Source organism: Stegostoma tigrinum, chromosome 10, assembly GCF_030684315.1.
Source record: "Stegostoma tigrinum isolate sSteTig4 chromosome 10, sSteTig4.hap1, whole genome shotgun sequence".
In the NCBI taxonomy this organism is placed as follows: domain Eukaryota; kingdom Metazoa; phylum Chordata; class Chondrichthyes; order Orectolobiformes; family Stegostomatidae; genus Stegostoma; species Stegostoma tigrinum.
In genome coordinates, this window is record NC_081363.1 from 8,326,303 (window position 1) to 8,348,428 (window position 22,126).

At 41.5% G+C, this 22,126-nt stretch overlaps 1 protein-coding gene and 1 long non-coding RNA gene across 3 annotated transcripts in view; one reads left to right on the plus strand and one right to left on the minus strand.

The window, feature by feature from the left end:
- The window catches only part of ttc7b (tetratricopeptide repeat domain 7B), a 433,024-nt gene that overhangs the window by 237,323 nt on the left and 173,575 nt on the right, over positions 1 to 22,126 (plus strand). For both annotated transcript variants that reach the window (XM_059648959.1, XM_059648958.1), the window contains exon 17: positions 14,904 to 15,001. In XM_059648959.1, coding sequence (XP_059504942.1) covers positions 14,904 to 15,001 — 98 coding nt within the window. The remainder of the gene's footprint in view (positions 1 to 14,903; positions 15,002 to 22,126) is intronic.
- Positions 1 to 22,126, minus strand: part of LOC132210056 (uncharacterized) — a 77,249-nt gene that overhangs the window by 10,018 nt on the left and 45,105 nt on the right. The gene's annotated exons all lie outside the window — the stretch shown is intronic.

Genomic DNA, 22,126 nt, shown 5'->3' on the forward strand with positions numbered 1-22,126 from the left:
GGAAGGTATAGATGGTCTGATTAGCAAATTTGCAGACATTAACGTGGGTGGAGTCACAGATAACGAAGGGGACTGTTGGAGAATGTAGCAGAATATGGATAGATTGGAGAGTTGGGTGGAGAAATGGCAAATGGAGTTCAATCCAGGCAAATGCGAGGTGATACGTTTTGGAAGATTCAATTCAAGAGCGAACTATACTGTAAATGGAAAAGCCCTGGGGAAAATTGATGCACAGAGAGATCTGGGTGTTCATGTCCATTGCACCCTAAAGGTGGCAGCGCAGTTCGATAGAGTGGTCAAGAATGCATATGGCATGCTTTCATTCATCGAATGGGGTATTGAGTACAAGAGTTGGCAGGTCATGTTACAGTTGTATAGGACTTTGGTTCGACCACATTTGGAATACTGCGTACAGTTCTGGTCACCACATTATCAAAAGGTTGTGGATGCTTTGGAGAGGGTGCAGAGGAGGTTCATCAGGATATTGCCTGGTATGGAGGGTGCTAGCTATGAAGAGAGGTTGAGTAGATTAGGATTATTTACATTAGAAAGACGGAGGTTGAGGGGGGAATTGATTGCAATCTATAAAATCATGAGTGGTATAGACAGGGTGGATAGCAAGAAGCTTTATCCCAGAGTGGGGGACGCAATTACTAGGGGTCACAATTTCAAGGTGAGAGGTTTAAGGGAGATATGCATGGAAAGTTCTTTACACAGAGGGTGGTGAGTGCCTGGGATGCCTTGCTAGCGGAGGTGGTAGAGGCCGGGACGATAGCGTCATTAAAGATGTATTTAGACATGATTTTGTAGACCTCAATCAGGTCCTCCCTTAACCTCCATCTTTCTAATGTAAATAATCCTAATCTACTCAATCTAGCTAGTACACCCTGGACCCCATGCAACTTCACTTTCTCCATCAGCCTACCATGGGGAACCTAATCAAATGTCTTACTGAAGTCCATGTATATGACATCCACAGCCCCTCCCTCATCTATCCACTTTGTCACTTCCCCAAAGAATTCTATCAAGTTTTAAGACATGAACTTTAAAACTTTTTGCTGAACTGTTGAGATCACAAGCATTTCCTTGTGGTGACTTACTGTATTTTCATCGAATGCTATTGTCTTCTGTCTCTTAGCGAGGGACATTGTTATCCGTGCTAACCCATTGACTTTTTTGACTGAACTCTAAGAAATAAAGTCAAGGTTTTAGTTACCTTTAGGTTGCTAAGCGGTAAATCTAGTATTTGCATCTTCTCTTCTGAACTGCGACCTACTTCTGGCCTCTTCTGTAGATCATTAAAGCTCAAGTTAACAATAAAAAACAATTATCTCACCAGGTAGTTTGTACAGTTATTTAGCTTAAATCACGTGACCTCTCTGAAGGGCGATCTTTAGTTCACTGTTCCAAATGACTTTGTAATCTTTTCTTTTTAAACAAAAATCAGATCTTTACAACACTGAAAACTGAAAACCCATTTATCTTGACTTTGGAATCCAAGTTCTCAAATAATAATGTTGTAAATTATCATTACAACAAGATACACAAAACTTCTTTTTTGTTCTTCAGTATCCCTGGACACCAAGGCCGCATTTGACTGAGTATGGTATCAAGGAACTCTAGCAAAACTAGTGTCAGTGGGAAACGGGGCAAACTGTCCACTGGTTGGAGTCTTACCTGGCACAGACAAAGATAGTTATGGTTGGAGCTCAGCCATCTCAGCTCCAGAGAAACTCTGCAGGAGTTCCTCGGGCTAGTGACCTGGACCAAACTATCTTTAGTCACTTCATCCATGACCTCCCTTCATCATAAGGTCAAAGATGTTTGCTGATGATTGCATAAACATCAGCACCACTTTGCAACTCCTCAGATACTGAAGCAGTTGATGTTCAAATGCAACAAAATATGCTCAATATCTGGGCTTGGGCTGACGAGTGGCAAATATCATTCACACCACACATGTCAGGCAATGACCATCACCAATAAGGGATAATCTAACCACCAGCCATTGACATTCAATGGCATGCCCATCACTGAATCCCCCACAACAGCATCCTGGGGAGGGGGCGTTACCATTGACTGGAAACTTAACTGGAGTCATCACATAAATACACCACTACAAGAGCAGGTCAGAGGCTAGGAATACCGCAGTGAGTAACTCATCTACTGACTCCCCGCTTGCCTGGATGAGTGCAGCTCCAACAACATTTAAGAAACTTGATACCATCTGGTCAAAGCAGACAGCTTGATTGGTACCACAGCTGCAACATCCATTCCCTCCACCAGCAAAGGTCATTAGCAGCAGTGTTTACTATCTACAAAATGCACTGCAGAAATTCACCTTCGGCACTTTCCAAATCCACGATCACTTCCGTCAAGGTCAAGCAGCAAATACTTGGGAATATCATCATTTGCAAGTTCTGCTTCAAGCCAATCACCATTCTGACCTGGAAATAAATCTCTGTATCTTCATGTCACTGGGTCAAAATCCTGAAATTCCCTCCCTAAGGGCATTGTGGGCCTACCTACGACACATGGATTACAGTGGTTCAAGAAGGCAGCTCACCTTGTCAAGGGTAACTAAAGATGGGAAATAAATTCTAGCCCAGCCAGTGGCCCCTGCATCCCACAAGTGAATAAAAAGATGTTAAATTCATAGTTACTAAATTTTTTTTTACTTCTTTCCTGCTCACTTTTATTGTGTATTCATAGAAACATCGAAGACAGGAGCTGGACGAGGCCTTTTGAGTCCGCTGTTTCATTCATCGCGATCATGACTGTTCGTCCAACTCAATAGCCTCATCCCGCTTTCTCCCCATAATCTTTGATCCCATTCACCCCAAGTGCTTTGTCTAGCTGCCTCTTGAATACATTCAATATTTTGACATCAACTGCTTCCTGTAGCTTTTGTGTGCGTGCACATATGGCTTGGAGCAAGAGTAGGCCACTTGGCCCTTCAAACATGCTGCAGTATTCACTAAGATTGTGGCTGATTTTATTAATCCACATTTCTGCCTACCTCCATAAACTTCCATATTTTTTGAACTTTTCACCTGTTTTTGTGAAAGTTAGGTCCAAAGACTTATGATCCTCCATCAGAAAAAAATTATCCCCATTTGTATTTTAAATGGGTGATCCCTTATCAAACAGTGATCCTGTAGTTCTAAGCTCTCCAAACACAAGGACACATTATTTTTACATTCACCATGTTAAAATCCCTCAGGATCTTCTGTTTCAATGAAGTTACACCTGTGTCTTCTAAATTCCAGTAGATACAACCCTAGCCTGTCCAAACATTCCATATTAGACAGTTTTCCAATTCCAGGGTGTTAGACTCACCAATCTTCAGTGAAGGGTCCAGTATATTTCCATCCATCCTTAAAAAAGTAGACCAAGGCTATAAGTAATACTCCAGATGTTGTGTCACCAGTGACCTGTGTTACTGAAGCATAACCCTCCTTTTTTTGTATTTATTTCCCCTCCCAACAAATGATATCATTCTATTAGCTTTCCTAATTATTTGCTGTACCTGCATATTAATCTTCTGCAATTTGTGCATAAGGACACCCAGATTCCTCTGCATCTCCTATGTCCTCCAACCTCTGGTATGCATCACATACACCTCTGTTATCTCAGATCCATAGAGAGTTATCACCATTGCTGCCTTGCAAAATCATGAACATCCACTGGCAGGTTAGGCGTGCGGACATGAGCATCCTCTTCTAGGTTATTATTCCCAGTATTGAGCTTCAGGTTATTTTCCCTGGAGTGTTGGAGGTTGAGGGGTTACCTTAGCATGGCTTATAAAGTCACAAGGGGCATGGATAGGGTGAAAAGCCAAAGTCTTTTTTTCCTAGGGCATGTAAGTCCAAAACCAGAGGGCATACATTTAAGATTAGGGGGGAAAGATTTAAAAAGGACCTGAGAGGCAACTTTTTCACGCAAAAGGTGGTGCATATGTGGAATGAGCTACTGGACGAAGTGGTGCAGGCGGATACAATTACTATATTTAAAAGGTGTCTGGTTGGGCATATGAATAGGAAGTGTTTAGAGGGATTTGGGCGAGATGCTGGCAAATGAGACTAGGTCAGATTGAGATGTCTGGTCAGTACGGACGAGTTGGACCGAAGGATCTGTTTCCATACCGTACGATTCTGGGCATGCATGACCAGCTGCAATTGACAGGCCACATTGTCTGTACGCCTGAAACAAGACTTCCTAAGCTAGTGTTCTACTCCGAGTTCCTCGATGGTAAGCAATCACTGGGAGGGCAGAGGAACTAATACAAGGACACCCTGAAAGCCTCCCTAAACAAATGCAACATCCCACTGACCTGGGAGAATCACTTGCCCTTGAAAGCCGTAGAGAGAAAACATTAACAAAGGCGCCAGCTACTATGAGCATCATTGAGTGGAGCACGTAGACACAAAGCACAAGCAGTAGAAAGAGCACACAGAATCCAAAGCGTACCACTCACCCAACTCATCAAGCTCCTCCTGCCCTACTTGTGGTAGAGTCCGCAACTCCACCATTGGACTGTTTAGCCATTGCTACCCCTCCCCCGTCTCCCTCTGGAGTGGACGCAAGTCTCCTTGATCCCAGCAGATGGCCAAAGAAAAGAAGAAAAGCTCTGATTATTTCTCCCTTTATACTCTGTTAGGTGACACGTACACCTCTCCCAGAAGAGACCTTTCTCATCTTGACCCAAGATAACAAAGTGTGAAGCTGGATGAACACAGCAGGCCAAGCAGCATCTCAGGAGCACAAAAGCTGACGTTTCGGGCCTGGACCCTTCATCAGAGGCGGAAATGTCAGCTTTTGTGCTCCTGAAATGCTGCTTGGCCTGCTGTGTTCATCCAGCTCCACACTTTGTTATCTTGGATTCTCCAGCATCTGCCGTTCCCATCATCTCTCATCTTGACCCAAATTGTTTCTTCAATTCTTCAATCTCTCTATTGTGCTAATATCATCATTAATTTGCAGAACCACCTTTCCATCTTTTCTTAGCTTCCGGTTCTTCCTAAATGTCCTGTACGGTCCAATATTGCATTATGAATCTCATCACCTTGTAGATGTGTCTCTCTGATGGTGAAGAAAATGTGCTCATTTATTTATATTGCACTATCAGTTTATATTTTTTGTTTCAAATACAACACACATTCAGAAAGAGAGCCTTCAGTTTTGATCTTTTATTATTTCTGTGATCTCTAGCCTTATCTGTTGATTTGTACTTTCTATTCCTTCCTGTGTGGCAACACAGATTGTAAACCAAAGCATATCAGCCTCACTATCACAGAATTTGCAACAGTGATCTTAAAACTTTCAGTGACCCTCAAAATGCCCAATTGCTCGTCACTAGATGTTACAAGTAACAGATCTCGGACAGCAAGTTTATTAATAACAAACAACAATTAACAGTTTATTATTAAGAATGTTACTTTCACAGAACGTAGATAAACTACAAGGCAATCTAACTAATATCCATAATCTAGGCCCAAACTTCCTTGATCACAAACTCTCACTCTCTCACCAACGGACACAGTATAGAGATAATTTTTTTTTAAAAAGAACTGTAAGTTGCCAGCTGGATACTGTTCCAGTGATGAATACCAGGAATTAATAAAATCCTTGGATGATAGTTTACATTACAGACACCGAAAGCTGTGTGGTTTGCTTGCATTCTTAAGTTACTGGTTATTATGAACAGCATCTGCAGATCTCGAGAGATTTTTAGATATTTCCTACAGACCAGGGGTTTTCTTTCAGAAATTTCAGCAATAACCAGAGACAGAAGAATCAAAAACCCAGTGCAGTCCAGCAGCTTCCAGAGCAATAACTGCATCCTACCTAAAACCTAGTTAGAGCCCAGTTCACTCACTGTTTTCAGCATTTTTCATCAAAGGAAATTCTTTATTCATTCCTGGGATGAGGACGTTGCTGGCTAGGCGGCATTTATTGCCCATCCTTAATTGCCTAGAGGGCGGTTACGAGTCAGCCACATTGCTGTGGGTCTGGAGTCACATGTAGGCCAGACCAGGTAAGGATGGCAGTTTCCTTCCCTAAATGGCATTAGCAAACCAGATGGGTTTTTCCCGACAATTGACAATGGATTCACGGTCATCATTAGATTCTTAATTCCAGACATTTATTGAAATCAATCTGCCATGGCGGGATTCAAACCTGGGACCTCAGTCTGTTGTCTGGGTCTCTGGATTAACAGTGCACCCCCTCTCCCTTGATGAATCAATTCAACATCCAGCTAGCTGCCACAATGTTCTTAGAGCAGTAATTAACCTGTCTTGTCATTCCAGGCCAATTCTCAATAGCAAGCGTCATTCCTTTGAGGTTTTTTTTAAAACAAGCTACTGGCACAAAGCTCAAATCTCAACTACAGCTCCCAATCCAAACCCAAAAATGAGAAAAACCAAATGAAAAATAGTGATAGCCTCAAACACCTGTCATGGTCTTCTTTTGCACTGTGATTCACTGGAACACTACAGCATGCCAAGGACAGACACGTGGACATGTAAGTGGGATCTTGTGTTAAAATGACCGGCTATGGGAAGATCAGGATCCTTCTTGCGCACAGACCAGAGGTGTTCCACAAAGCAGTCACCCAGTCTACGTTTGGTTTCTCCAATGTCAAGTAGGCCACAGTGGGTATAGCGAATGCAATACACAAGATTGGAGGAGGTACAGATGAAATGTTGCTTTACCTGGAAAGACTGTTTAGGCCGTAGGATGATGAGCAGTGAAGAGGTGAAGGGGCAGGTGTTGCACCTTCTGCAGTAACATTGGAAGGTGCCTTGGAGCGGAGGGTGTGATGTTGGTGTTTGTGGAATGGACTAGGGTGTCCTAGAGGGGACATGAACACTGCGAAATGTAACCGCAACCTTGTGTATTGTATTCGCTGCAACCAATGTGACCTTCTCTGACTCCAGCGTCTGCAGTTCTAGCTAACTCCTGTTTCTTCCCTTTTAGCTTGTTTTCATGACCTCCCCCCAGTCCTAGTTACTGTCCTTTCAGGTCTGGCGGGAGACACACCATTGTTCTGCCATTCTCAAATTCCGATCACTTAATCTGAACTATCAACATCTTTTCTCCACCAGCACCCTACACCCCCTATCCCCACCTCCCCCTCCAAAACTGGCATAAATGCTGTCTCCTCTACAGTTTCTTTTAGCTCTGATGAAGAGTAGGCTCGAAACGTTAGCTCACTCTCTCCGTGGATGCTGTCTGATCTGTTTCGATCTCCACCATTTGCTTGCAGAATAGATTCCGGCATCCGCAATAATTTGTTCCTGCTCTTTCAACATGTTTGTTCAACCAGTGTCTAAAAATCAAGTCACTAATATGTTGGCAGTTGTTAATTAGTGTCCCTTTAAAGATTACAATGGAAATCTGTAGATGCTATTGTCTTTAACTCGCTAAATCCGTAGTGAGGTGCAGATACTGTTACTTCTGGGCTCAAACGATGAGTCTGTTGAGGAGGTTAAATTCATAGTGGAAGTTATGTTTTGTCTCAGGATTTGTGCTAGCTTGAGAAGCGATCGACATCTGTTATGGAAAGCACAGCAGGCTTGTGTTTTCAGGAATTGTTTTAATTGTGATTTGTACATGTATAACCCCCAAGACTGTCTTCTCACTAATCTACCTTCCAATCATCTGCCATACCTATATTTATTTTCACTCCTCTCTCACACACAAATACGCACACTGATATAGCAAGGTGTAGAGCTGGATGAACACAGCAGGCCGAGCTAGAAAGCTGACGTTTCGGGTCTAGACCCTTGTTTAGAAGGAAGGTTTGGACCTGAAACATCAGTTTTCCTGCTCCTCTGATGCTGCTTGGCCTGCTGTGTTCATCCAGCTCTATACCTTGTTATCTCAGATTCTCCAGCATCTGCAGTTCCTACTGTCTCAAATACATGCACTTCTTTTTTCCCGTCTTTCAGTATGTATGGAAATTTGCTAATAATGCCAAGCAATCTGCCTACTTCATGAAGCACCAGTACTGTTGTCTTGATCACTTTCTTGATAATCCCTTGGTATTGATATTGAAATGAATGAAGCATTTGTTTTGAAACTTCTTGACCTCTGTAACAAGTTGATTTGGAAGATGTGTTATCTGCCTTCTATGTGAATTTTAAACCATACGATATAGGAGCAGAATTAGGCCATTCAGCTCATCGAACCTGCTCCCCAATTCAACCTTGCATGATATGTTTCTCAATCTCATTCTCCTGCCTCCTCCCTCTAACCGCTGATGCCCGTATTAGTCAAGAACGTAGCTATTTCTGACTTAAACACACTCAATGACTTGGCCTCCACAGCCTTCTGCAACAATGGGTTCCACAGATTAACCACCCTCTGCCTGAAGAAATTCCTCCTCATCTCTAAAGTATCATACCTTCACCCTGAACCACCTGTGGGTCCTCTGTAATGCCAGCACTGCCTTCATTAGACATGGGACCCAAACCTGCTCTCAATTTTACAAACGCTGTCTAACTTGATAGTCTAAGCTTTATGGTCCACCCCTACTCTTGTATTCTAATCCTTTTGAAATGAGTGCTAACATTGTATTTGCCTGCTAACTGCCAACTGAACCTGCATGCTCACCTTAACAGAATCCTGAACTAGGACTGCTCAGTCCCTTTGTGGTTCAGAAAACCAACATCTTTTCCCATTTAGAAAATCATTTATGCATCTATTTTTCCTACCAAGGTGTAAATCTCACACTTTTCAAAATGGTATTCCATCTTGCTACTTCTTTACCCAATCTCCTCACCTGTCCCAAGTCATCCTGCAGCCTCCCACTTCCTCAACACTATCTTTCCCTCCATCTATCTTTGTGTCATCTACAATCTTAGCAACAATGCCTTCAGTTCCTTTACCCAGATCTTTAATTCAAAGTGTGAATAATTGTTGTCCCAAAACTGACCCCTGCAGAACTCCACTAATCGCTGGTTGCCATCCTGAAAAAGACACCTTTATCGCCATTCTCTGCCTTCTGCCAGTCAGCCAAACCATACATGCTAGTAGCCTACCCGATAGCAAAGATTTTGTATAGGTGCTCTTCCTCTTTCCTGCGTAGTTCTGGTGTGTTGCAGTGAGTGGTGGTACGTTTAAGTATTGTCCTAATAGAGCTTTGTTTCTGGACGTTGGGGTGGTGGCTGTGGAAGCTGAGGCTTTGGTCAGTGTGGGTTACTTACCTGTATTCTGAGGTTTGGACCTCGATGTTGGTCATACGTTCAATCCTGACGTCCAGAAACGGAAGCTGATTGTTGTTTTCTTCTTCTCTCATGAATTTAATCCCGGTTAATACATTGTTGATGAGGTGGTGGGTCTCTTCAATTTTGGTGGTTTTAATAATATTTGTCATTATTATTCGCAGTAACTAGTGGGTGCCCCAGGGATCGGTGCTAGGACCCCAGCTGTTCACAATAGATATTAATGATTTGGATGAGAGAACAAAATGTTACAGTTTGACACCATGATACCAAGTTGAGGCAGGGGGTGGCGGGGGGTGGGTGGCGCGGTGAACTGTGAAGAGGATGCAGAGATCCTTCAACATGATTGACAGATTGGGTGAGTGGGCAAATCAATGGCAGATGCCATTTGGATAAATGTGAGATTATTCACTTTGGAAGCAAAAACAAGGAGGCAGATTACTACCTGAACAGCTGTAAATTGGGAGAGGGGAGTGTGCAGCAGGACCTGGGTGTCCTTGTGCACCAGTCACTGAAGGTAAGCATGTAGATGTAGCAGGTGGTAAAGAAGGTAAGTGGTATGTTGGCCTTCATTGCGAGAGGTTTCTAGTACAGCAGTAGGGATGTGTTATTGCAGTTATACAGGGCCTTGGTGAGACCACACGTAGAATATTGTGTGCAGTTTTGATTTCCTTTTCTGAGGAAGAATGCTCTTGCTCTCAAGGGAATGCAGCAAAGGTTTACCAAGCTGATTCTAGTGATGGCGGGACTAATTTAGGGCAGCACAGTGGTTAGCACTGCTGTGTCACAGCACCAGGGATCCGGGTTCGATTCCACCCTCGGACAACTCTGTGTGGAGTTTATACATTCTCCCTGTGTCTGCGTGGATTTCCTCTGGGTGCTCCAGTTTCCTCCCAGAGTCCAAAGACATGCAGGCTAGGTGAATTGGCCGTGCTAAATTGTCCCATAGTGTTCAGGGATGTGTAGATTAAGCAGGTTTTGCGGGGATGGGTCTGGGTGAGATGCTCTGAGAGTTGTGTGGACCTGTTGGCCCAAAGGGCCAGTTTCCACTCTGTAGGGATTCTATGATAAACTATGATCATAATGTATAAGGAGAGATTGACTGACTGGGTTAGGATTGTTTTCATTGGAATCTCTTGAATGTGGGGAAATCTCCTTGAGACTTACAAAATTCTAACAGGACCAGACCATGAAGATGTAGGAAGGATGTTCCTGACGGTGGGTGTGGCCAGAACCAGGGCACTCAGTATGAGGATTCAGGGTAGACCATTTAGGACAGAGATGAGGAGATGTTTCTTCACCCAAAGAGTGGTGAGCCTGTGGATTTCCTTACCACAGGAAGTAGTTAATGCCAAAACATTGAATGTATTTAAGAGGCAGCTAGATATAGCACTTGGGGTGAATAGGATCAGCAATTATGGAGAGAAAGCAGGATTAGGCTATTGAATTAGATGATCAGCCATGATCGTGATGAATGGTGGTCGATGGGAAATATTCAGCCTGGAGTCCGGTTACTCAAGGATCTGTTTTGGGACCACTGCTGTTTGCCATTTTTATAAATGACTTGGACGCAGGCATAGGTGGATGGGTTAGTAAGTTTGCAATGACACTAAAGTCGGTGGGGTGGTGGACAGTGTGGAAGAATGTTGCAGGTTGCAGGGAGACTTGGATAAACTACAGAATTGGGCTGAAAGGTGGCAAATGGAGTTTAATACGGATAAATGTGAGGTGATTCACTTTGGGAGGAATACTAGGAAGGCAGAATACCGCGTCAGTGGAAAGGTTCTTGGTAGTGTAGATGTGCAGAGGGATCTTGGTGTCCATTTACATAGATCCCTGAAAGTTGCCACCCAGGTTATAGTGCTGTTAAGAAGGCTTATGGTGTGTTAGGTTTTATTGGTAGGGGGATTGAGTTCCGGAGCCGTGATGTCATGCTGCAACTGTACAAAACGCCAGTGCGCCTCACTTGGAATATTGCGTGCAGTTCTGGTCGCCCCATTACAGGAAGGATGTGGAAGCATTGGAAAAGGTGCAGAGGAGATTTACCAGGATGTTGCCTGGTCTGGACTTGGGTCTGTTCTCATTGGAGAGAAGGAGGCTAAGAGGGGATTTAATAGAAACATACAAGATGATCAGAGGATTTAGATAGAGTGGACAGTGAGAGTCTTTTTCCGAGGATGATGACTTCAGCTTGTACAAGGGGGCATAGCTACAAATTGAGGGGTGATAGATTTAAGACAGATGTCAGAGGCAGGTTCTTTACTCAGAGAGTGGTAAGGGCGTGGAACACCCTGCCTGCCAATGTAGTTAACTCAGCCACATTAAGGGCATTTAAACAGCCCTTGGATAAGCATATGGATAATGATGGGACAGTGTAGGGGGAGGGGCTTAGATTAGTTCACAGGTCGGCGCAAAATGGAGGGCCGAAGGGCCTGTTCTGCGCTGTATTGTTCTATGTTCTATGGTGGAGAAGGTTTAAAGGACCGAATGGCTGCCTCCTGTTCCTATCTTCTGTGTTTATATGTTTCTATTATGGAATGCTTGCTCCTCACTGCCCTTAAGACTACATAATCACAGTCTCTATTCAGGTAATTAAACTGCCCCATTACATCTATTCGTGTTACACAATATATTTCAGATACCAGAATTAAATCATGCTTGATGAGCCCTTAATTTAATGTGATGGTCTTTCCCTAAAACATAAGCACATAAGGTTGCAGATCTGACAGAAGTATTGCTTCTTTCATTAAAGAAAATTCAAAAAAAAAGAAATAAAACAAACCAAGCTATCTAAATACAACAGTTTGAAAGATTTCAAAACATTTCCCAACGCTGTCACTTTTCAGTTAATTAAGATCTAGAAAAATTTTCCTTTCCTATCAAATCTGCAGGTTTGACTTAACCACTTCTCAGTTCCTATCATGTGAGCCATGAAGCCTTTTTTTGAATGCTCACTCAACTGAGAGATTAAGTTTTCTCAGCTTTAAAGAACCAGTACAGATCTCTGACCAAACACTCCTGGTGTCTGGAAGTTTCACTGAGATAAATTATTTCCTTGCGTGCTCTGAACAATCTCCTTTCTCTAGGAGAGACAATATTTACAGCTAACTTCAGTCAGATCTCCTTCGACGTGCTCCAGAAGATTGTGAAATAAATTATAGAAGAAAAAAAATGCTCACCCTAAGTTCTGTTACAGCCAATGTTTTCGTGTTTCTCTCTTGGAATCTCTGACATATGTTGCTTCTAAAGTAATGGTTATAGATAGATGAACCTAATTAATTTTAAACCCTTCATAAGATTAGACCAATACCAATATAACACTAGTTTTAAACTCAGATTCTCTTAAAAAATGGTGTTTGTGTATATCACTTATCTTTAATCACACACTATAACGCTTACACATCTCTGAGTTTCTTGCAGATTATTCCTCTTCGGTCTTCCCACTCATTGCACCCTTTGTTCCTTAGCTCTACCCAAATCAACTGTAGCCTTGAACGCTCAGAGATGTTCCTCTTTCTCTAGTGCAGCACTTGTCCTTAACCAGTATCACAACCTGTCCTCCTTTTCTATCTTCCCTGTACATACTGGAGTTTAAATCCCCCAGTCCTGTCCTTCCTTCAAACAAGTTTCTGTTATTGCCTCAACATCATAATTCCACAGATCTAACTTGATCTTATTTGCTCTCCTCTGTGCATCCAGTGTAGCCTTGGGTTTAGGAATTTTGTTTTTCCCTCACCCTGTCTCTAGCTATTAAGTCACTGTTCTCCTTAAAATGGCGAAATCTCCATAGTCTTGGTGGACCATAGGTTGCTCTCTTATTAGAGTCTGGTATTGGTTTTAACCTGTAGGTCATCACATGTCAGGCAAGAGGTGAGGTTGATAAAGTGGGACATTCATGATAACCTCAAGCAATGTGGTTCTCTATTCAAGAGCTCCATGATGTCCTGAGGTTGTAAAAGGTACTACTGTATATAAATGCAAATTTATTTTTTCCCACTTCAAACAGACCAAATCGAGAATACGATTGACAGATTCTTCCATTTGAATTATTGTTGCATAGTTATACTTCAACTAAAATCATTTTACAACACAGGAGAAGGCCATTAACCTCATTAACCTGTGCTATATCTCATTGAACTCAGTCTCTTCATCCTGTAAGCATTTCTTTTTCTTTACGATTATTCAGCTCCCTCTTAAGTGTCATATTGGATTCTACTTGCAGCACTGTATCTGGTCCAACGTCACATCCTAACCATTGTGGTGGTGCAGGCAGGAAAATGGAGTTGAAGCCACAAATCAAATCAGTCATAACCTAGTTAAATGACAGAGCAGGCTCGAATGGCTCGCTTGACTTGCTCCTATTTCTGTCTTATTACCTCTCGCTTCATGGTTTGCCGTTCTATTTCTTAGTTTCTGTGAAGTGAATTTAAGCAACTGTTGAATAAAGTTCCTGTTCAGCAGGAACTGTTAAACTATCTCTATTTCAGCCATATACAGGGGTGCCACAGATAATTAGCTCGTATAAGAAACTCTAATGGTCACACCAGAACAGTGCCGTTCATGTTAAAATGGAGAAAACAGATGTTCAGCTTGCATCTAAACATGCTGCACGTGGGACTGCATCATTGTCTGATATATAAAGCTTTCCATTTTCCAGTCATAAATTCACTCGGAACAAGTAATTAAAAAAATTCAGTGCCAGTGTAGTTTTAGTAATCTTCCGTGATTATTAGCAAGTGGAAACTCTGGTGCCACTGTAGTGAAATGTAATTAAGCACATTAACTGCAGTAATTATGTTTTAGTTTTTGCTCACTAAACAAAAAATAGAGATCAAGTATACAACCAAGTATAGTTGTGAGTACAAGTTCCCCACTTCTCCCTCCCAGGTGTAGTTCAAAGGAAGCGCTGTACTGGCAGAAATGCTGTCCTTTGGTTTAAATAAATGCTTATCGACCCCCTTAACTGGATGAAAGAGACTCCCTGATTCATTTCAAGTGTAGGGAAGTTCTCGCAATCAATATTTTTTTTTAAATAAATTGTCATGTTTTATGAGCATTTTATTTGGAACCTTGACTTCAAAAGAAATCTGTCAATCCATTTTTCTAATAAGTATGAAATTATTGACTTATTACAAAACAAAGCCTATTCCATGAAAATGCAAAACTAGTTAGATTTTGTAACATGAAAATATAAATGTTGACTGCTCTAAATCTCCCAAAAACCACACTGGATAATAGAGGAAAATTATTTTTCTCTGTAGAGATCACTATTTAAGATAAAATGCTTTGTGCCAAAAAAAATCTTAGCTATTCAAGCATAAAGGATAAGGGTAGAAATGTTTACATGGCTGTCTGTCTGACATTCTGACATATGAAGACCAATTTCACCGAAAAAAAATGTAGTTGTCACTGGGGACGTTTGCAGCTACAACCATTCAAGAAACACCAAACAAATTCTTTCAGAGTCTTCTAATGCAAGAAAAGCTAAACAGGGCTCCAGGTTCCACATTTGACCTACATCTCAAGTCCACAAGATTTAATAATTCTGAAGTTTTTTTTCATAATAGGAATTTCTTCCTTCTTTTCCAACATTTAACATGTTAATGGTTTAACTCATAAAGCGTAAAACAAAGTAACACCATTTATTGTGGTGTATTTTGGAATCTGTTGCAGTGATTCAGGGAGAGGAAGCAGCCTGCTGGACAGAGTCATAGCTGACAGGAGGAATCTGAACACCATCTCTCTACCTGACTTCAGTGATCCTGAGACAGGTAAATATTATCGTCTGTCATCCTTAATCATTATTAGTTTGTTCTGGGTGACCGTCATGGATGTGTTCTTAATTTAAGACTTCTCTGTATTGCCCAATTCTGTTGCCTCTCTTGTATGGGTTCTGAGACACTGCAGTCCGTAGATGTTGGAGCTCAGGGTCAACATGGTGTGAGTTCCCACAGTAAATGGTATAATAGCATGAAAGGGGCAAGGCTCAGCATTTTGTTAACACAGTACACTAATCAGAATGCGTTTAAAGTTTCTTTTAAATCCTTTGGAGGCAAAAGAAGGGCGGCGCAGTGGTCAGCACTGCTGCCTCACAGTGCCGTGGACCCGGGTTCGACTGCCTGTGTGTGGAGTTTGCACATTCTCCCCGTGTCTGCGTGGGTTTCCTCCGGGTGCTCTGGTTTCCTCCCACAGTCCAAGCTAGGTGGGTTGGCCATGCTAAATTGTCCCATAGAGTTCAGGGATGTGTAGCTTAGGTGGGTGAGAGGGGGATGAGTCTGGTTGGGATGCTCTGTGGTTGGTGTGGACCTGTTGGGCCTATAGAGATTCTGTGAAATCCATGAAATGAAAAATAAGTTTGATGCATTCTTTTTGAGAGAGAAGTTGCTTTTAAATCATAGAATATACCGCACACCTCTTCAGTGTGCCAGTATTTATCCTCCACAGAAGTCTCTTCTCAGCCTACCAAACTGCTTATCGACACATCCTTCTATTCCTTTACCCTTTGTATATTGTTTCAGTTCAGAATTCATGAATTTTGACATATGCTTGTTCCCAGCCCCCTTTCTAGATGGGTAACACTGGTTTTGATGCTGAATTACAGAAATTAAATTTTACAGCCCAATAGGAAATTGAAAGAAACCATTTAGACACTTACGTACAAAATTTCTCGATCAGTTTATACATAAAAGAAGACTCCAAGTCTGCCATATTTGTAACCTGGGTTAGTTCCTTGCTCTTGCCTCTTAGTTCTGCTGTTATTTTTCCCTATTTTTATTCAGATCTATTTTCAATGTCACCTTTGAATCAGTACAGTTGTTTATTCTTTCAAGGGATGTGGGCATTTGTTGCCAAACCTTAGCTGTTCTTTCAAGCATCCTAGATTATCACAACGCACTGGTTCCATTCCAATAAACCTTCTCTGTGCCTTCCCCAATGTGATCTTTCTTTTTAATCTTTTTCCTTTTGTGTTTTTCTGTCCTGCTCACTGTCTCTCCCTGTACTGACTTGTACTAGGGTGTCAGCCCAAAGTGTCATGGGTACGCTCCTTACTTCCTTTCTGCATCTAAGCAAAGACAGTTCACACTGTGATGGTTTTGTGAATCAGGGAAGCGATCACACTTGAACCTGTTGTTCTTATTGCTGCGATGCCATAACGCTTTACAGAACGACATCGTTGGATAGAGCTGAGGTGAGTCACTGTTATAAAACAAGGATGTTGGTGCACAAATGGCATTAGCTGTAGGTAGTTCAGCTGGCCACAGTATTGCAAGATCAAAATTCAGCACAGTTGTCAGACCTGTGGCTGTCCTAGACAATTCCACATTCCACAATGAAACAACAATTTAGACCATTGATTAACCAGTCTTAACCAACAACATATTGCCTCATTTTCCATGGTGGGAGGATGTATTCTTTAAAAGCATCAATATTATCTTCATTGCACAATTTTTAAATGAATAATGCTGAACTACTTTTCACTAGTTAACTTGCTGCCTTCCTGTCATCTGATATTTTTCAAAGCTGCTTCCGGCCTCTGAAAGGCAGGCACTGCATATCCATGGATTTATAATCAAAATGGAAACAGGCCTGGGGGTTTGGAAGGTTCGACTGTTGAAACCTGAACCTGAAACATAAACTGAAACAACCAGGTGATTGAGACAATCTGATTAAAGTCCAATGCCCTGGGAGTACTCCAGGGTTTTCTTTCAGGGAGGTAGGAGCCATGCCTGATGCTGGGCTTATTGGCTTCTAACTGATGTTTTGTTAATCGGGAAAAGAAAGCAGGACCCAACAGAGTTATAGAGTCACACAGCATGGAAACTCTTCAATCCAACTAGTCCAACCATATTTCCAAACCAAACTAGTCCTACTTCCTACATTTGGTCCACGTCTCTCCAAACCTTTTGCTATTGATGTGCTTATCCAAATGTCTTTTAAATGTTGTAACTGTACCTGCATCCATCACTTCCTCCAGCAGTTCATTCCACATACAAATTACTCTGTGTTGAAAAATTGCCGCTCAGGTTCTTTTTACACCTTCATGCTAGTCACGAAAAGTCACATGGGATCCAGGGAGAGCTAGCTAATTGGATTCAAAATTGGCTCAATGGTAGGAAGCAGAGGGTGCTGTTTGAAGGTTGTTTCTTGGTCGGGAGGCCTGTGACTAGTGGTGTGCCATAGGGGTCAGTGCTGGGACCTTTGTTATTTACTAAATGATCTGGATGTGAATGTGCAAGGCATGGTTAGTATGTTTGCAGATGATACAAAATTACAGAGGGATCTTGATCAGATGGGGAAGTGGGCTGAGGATTGGCAAATGCAATTTAACACAAATTAGTGAGAGGTATTGCACCTTGGAAAGGCATATCAAGGTAGGACTTATACAGTAAATGGTAAGGTCCTGAGGAGTGCTGTGAAACAGAAGGACCTGGGCGTACAAGTACATAGCTCGTTAAAAGCGTTGTCACAGATAGACAGGGTGGTGAAGAAGGCATTTAGCATACTGGCCTTTGTCAGTCGAGGGACATTACATTACAGTTGTACAAGTCATTGGTAAGGCCGCACTTGGTGTATTGTGTACAGTTTTGGTCACCCTGTTCTAGGAAAGATATAGGTAAACTGGAAAGTATGCAAAGAAGATTTACAGGGATGTTGCTGGGGGTGGTTAGCCAGGATAGGAGTTTATTCCTTGGAATGTAGAACATTGACTGGTGACCTTTTTGAGATGCATAGAATCGTGAGGGGGCTGGATAGGATGAATACATAAGAGTCTTTTTCCCAGGGATGGGGAATTGAAAAGTAGAGGGCATAAGTTTAAGGTGAGATGGGCGAGATTTAAGAAGGACCTGAGCGGCAACTTTTTCACACAAAGAGTTGTGCAAACATGGAACATGCTGCCAGAGAAAGTGGTTGAGGCAGTAACAATAACAACTTATTAAAAGCATTTGGATAAGTACATGAATGGGAAGGGTTTAGAGGGATATGGACCAAATGCAATCAATTTGAACTAGTTGAGTGGGCACTATGGTCAACATGGACCAGTTTGGGCTAAGGGCCTGTTTTCATGCTGTATCACTGTATGACTCACGTAAAAATATGCCTCTTAGTTTTGAATTTACCCACAGTAAGGAAAAGATCTTTGCTATTCATTTTATCCATGCCCTTATGATTTTGTAAACTTCTGTAAGGTCACCTCTCAACCTCCTGTTTTCTGGTGAAAGAAGTCCTAGCTTCTCCAGTCTCTTATTATAACTCAAACCCTCTGTTCCCAGCAGTATCCTGGCAAGTCTTTTCTGAACCCTCTCCAATTTAATAATATCCTTCCTGTAGCAGGATGACCAGAATTGTACACAGTCGTCCAGAAGAGGCCTCACCAATGTCCTGTACAACCTCAGCATGATGTCTGAACTTCTGTACTTGAAAGTCTGAGCAATGAGGGCAAGCGTACTAAGCGCCTTCTTAACCATCCTATTTATATGTGATGCAAATTTCAAAGAATTATGTACCTGAACCCCTAGGTCTCTCTGTTCTACAATACTGCCCATGAGAATGTTCATGTTTTCAAGCAGGACACATATTACCTGTTAATTTCTTCGGTAAGTATTCACATGCTCACGCTCCTAAGAAGCTGGACATTGCATTGCAATGAATTTATTCATATATAATACACACATATATATTATCTATACTGTAATTGTATTTGAAGCAAAAACAAGTGATTTGTTCTATAACAATCAGGAAAATACTCAAACCACCTGTTCTGGCCTCTTCACTATTTTTCTTGACTCCATAGGCAGCTGTGCCTTCAGTTGCCTAGGTCATAAGCTCTAGAATTCCCTCCCTGAATTTCTCTACCTCTCTCCTTTAAGTCAATCTATTAAATATACCTCTTTGTCCAAGGTTTTGGCCACATTTTCTAATATCTATATGTGGTTCAATATCACATTGATATTGACTAATACCACTCCAATAAAGCACCTGAGCATAGTTTGTCGCATTAAAAACATAGGTATGTGCAAATTGTTGAAAATGCCAAGCAACTGTAAGCTGGCTCTTAATAATTACCGGTTTCGTATCGGAATTAATGCTACACTTTTTTTAAACTGAGAAGAAGTCAGTTCTTGCACTTAAAATTCTTCTTTCCAAATTTTTCCTCTGACCATCGCTATAATGCATTAGTTTTGAATAAAGAATTTCCGAGACCACAGGTGAACTATTTCATTTGCCTGCTGCTCAGTACAGTCAAAGATGATACACTAAAATATATTGCGTTCATTTATTGCACTAGAAAATAATCTATTTGATATGGGCCATTTTGAAGTATGCTAAAGTGCTACCTAAATCCTATTTGTCATTCTTTCTCTGCTCTGCCTTCTTGATACCCCTGCGTCAGTGTTGTCAGATTGCTTGTCAACAGAGATGAATCACAGCTTCCTCCAAAACCGGTTGACTTTAGCAACTGAGTGAAACTACACTGTCTTGCCCGTGAACCTATAGCTACTCCGCTCACCCCACCATTTCCATGCCACTGTCCTAAGTGTACCTAGACTCTTCCCAAACTGGTCAAGCTTTTGGGCTGTAAACCAAGTCAGAGACTTCATATTCTTTCTGTCATGAGCATTTATTTCAACCTGTAATATTCTCCATCAAACCACTAGCGAAAATCTTACTCCTGCATTTGCCACTTCGTGTAAATTACTCCATGGCTCTAATTACTAGCTTCAGACTCTGTAACTTATGACTTGGCTGTTTCTCTCATTGCTGTCTCTGGGATCTTGCTGTGTGCAAATAATTTCTATATTACAACAGTGATTTACACAATGTTCAACTTAAATGGCATTAGCCCATTTTGCAGTTATGTAAAGTGTCATTTAATTGCAAATTGTTTAATTCTGTTCATGATCATCTGTATGATAGTGACTACACCTCAAAAGTAACTAATTGACCACTTCTTAAAATTCATTCATGGTATGTAAACTTGGCAAGGGTAACACTTAATGTTTATCCCTCGCAGCATTTGACTAGGTGGAGTTGAGCCATATCTTTGAACTGCTGCACTTCAAGTATGTGTACCCAAAGCACTGTCAGAGAAGGATTTTGACCAGCAACAGCAAAGGAATGGCGCTATAATTCAAAATCAGCATTATGAGAGACTTGGAGCATAACTTGCATATGACAATGTTTCCAAACATTTTCTGTCTTTGGTTTTTTAGCCAATAAAACGTGCTGTAATACCAGCCTTTACAAGTTGTTATAGTGTATCTTGAAGCACTTGAAGGGTGTTCATTATTTAAAGCTGCCATAAAAATGCAAGTTCTTTCTTTGTTTTCTGCTGCAATGTCTTTCCGATCCCTGCTATATATTGTCTGATTCTTTGTCTTAATTGTCCCTGTACTGTAATCTTTGAGAGCTGTCAGAAGGAATCATCCGACAGTCATTGCCTTCCTATTTCGACATGTTCCAGCTAAACCCACTGCACTGCCAAGTTTCTAACAATACTGATGGTGAACTCAATTTCCTTTCAGGTCTCTTGACGTACTGCCTGCTAAACTGTCTTTACAGTCCTCCTCCTGTCTTTATCATTGTGAGCCTAACTCCTGTCTTGCTGAATGTCACAGCTTACTAACTGCTTCTCCCCTGACAGTTCTGTAGTAAGCGTCTCTGCAGCCTTTGAAAGCTGAACTCCAAAAGATTAAGCAAGAGGGAAATGTGAATCTGGAACAAACCCGTATATTAAAAAGGGGCAGGTTAGCATTTAAGGGTTAGAAGTACATATCTGAATCCAGTTTCTTTCTGTTTGACACTTTCCCTGCCAAACTGTGGCACAGAAAGCCTTCAACATCAGACTGTCTCTCACACACTCTCCCTCACATTCTGACAGACTTCTTTGCAACCACATGCACACACTAGTTTTCTCGAAAACGCTCTAATTCTGTCATTCACTCCCCCTGTCACTGTCACTTGCTGTATTTTATACATGCTTCACATCCATCCAGTTTAGGAGCTGATGGGAAGGAATCACAGAGACATTTCCCCACTCATCGACCTTGCATGCAAAGTGAAAGGAATGAATCTATGCAAGTTTGTTAATACTTTAATTAATGGTTGTAGACCAGGTAAATCAAACAAAGAATTGAACTGATAGAATAAATTTGTTATATTACTTTCCTTTCCAAATCATGGTGCAGATATTGAAGACTTAAATAAAGTAGAAAATTAAGTATGAGGAAATAAAATGTTAGAATTCGTGTTGGTTCAGCTCCAGCAAGAAACAGAGCCCATTTTGTTTAGCTATTACAGGAAGTTGTAGATTAGATTTAATTGAGTTTTGTGAACCAAGCATCCATTTTTACAACCACTCAAAGCTGTTGTTAAACATAGGTAATAAATTTACTGTTGAAACATTCACATTGCTATCAACTGTCAACTGGAAACCAACATTTGTCAATGTTGTCTTCCTGGCATTTATTCCAAAAAGCTTTTTTTTAGCTAGATTTATTTGTGTGAATATTGGGTACTATCACCACACTCCACTGTGTCACTAGCAGAGTCCCTCACCCAGGTGCTCAGTGTTAACTTTGCTGTGAATGTCTGCAGGCAGTTATGTCACATTTGGAACTGTTAGGGTAAAGTCCAGTTCTATCCATGTGAGAGTACTTTACAGCATGGATTTGCAAACTGAGGATTTGGAGAGATAGTTGAGTAGTTTAATGCTGCCTTAGCTGACCCATCAAATAATGATACTAACTGTAGCTGCAGTGCCTAGATCGGTAACCCAACACAGACAGGTCATCAAACCTTGGTACCACAATGGTCTGCGTGATTTAGCTGCTCATTATGTAAACCGTTGTGCCATCAGAGAACCTGAGCCATTGTAATAGTCTCTGCTTAATGCT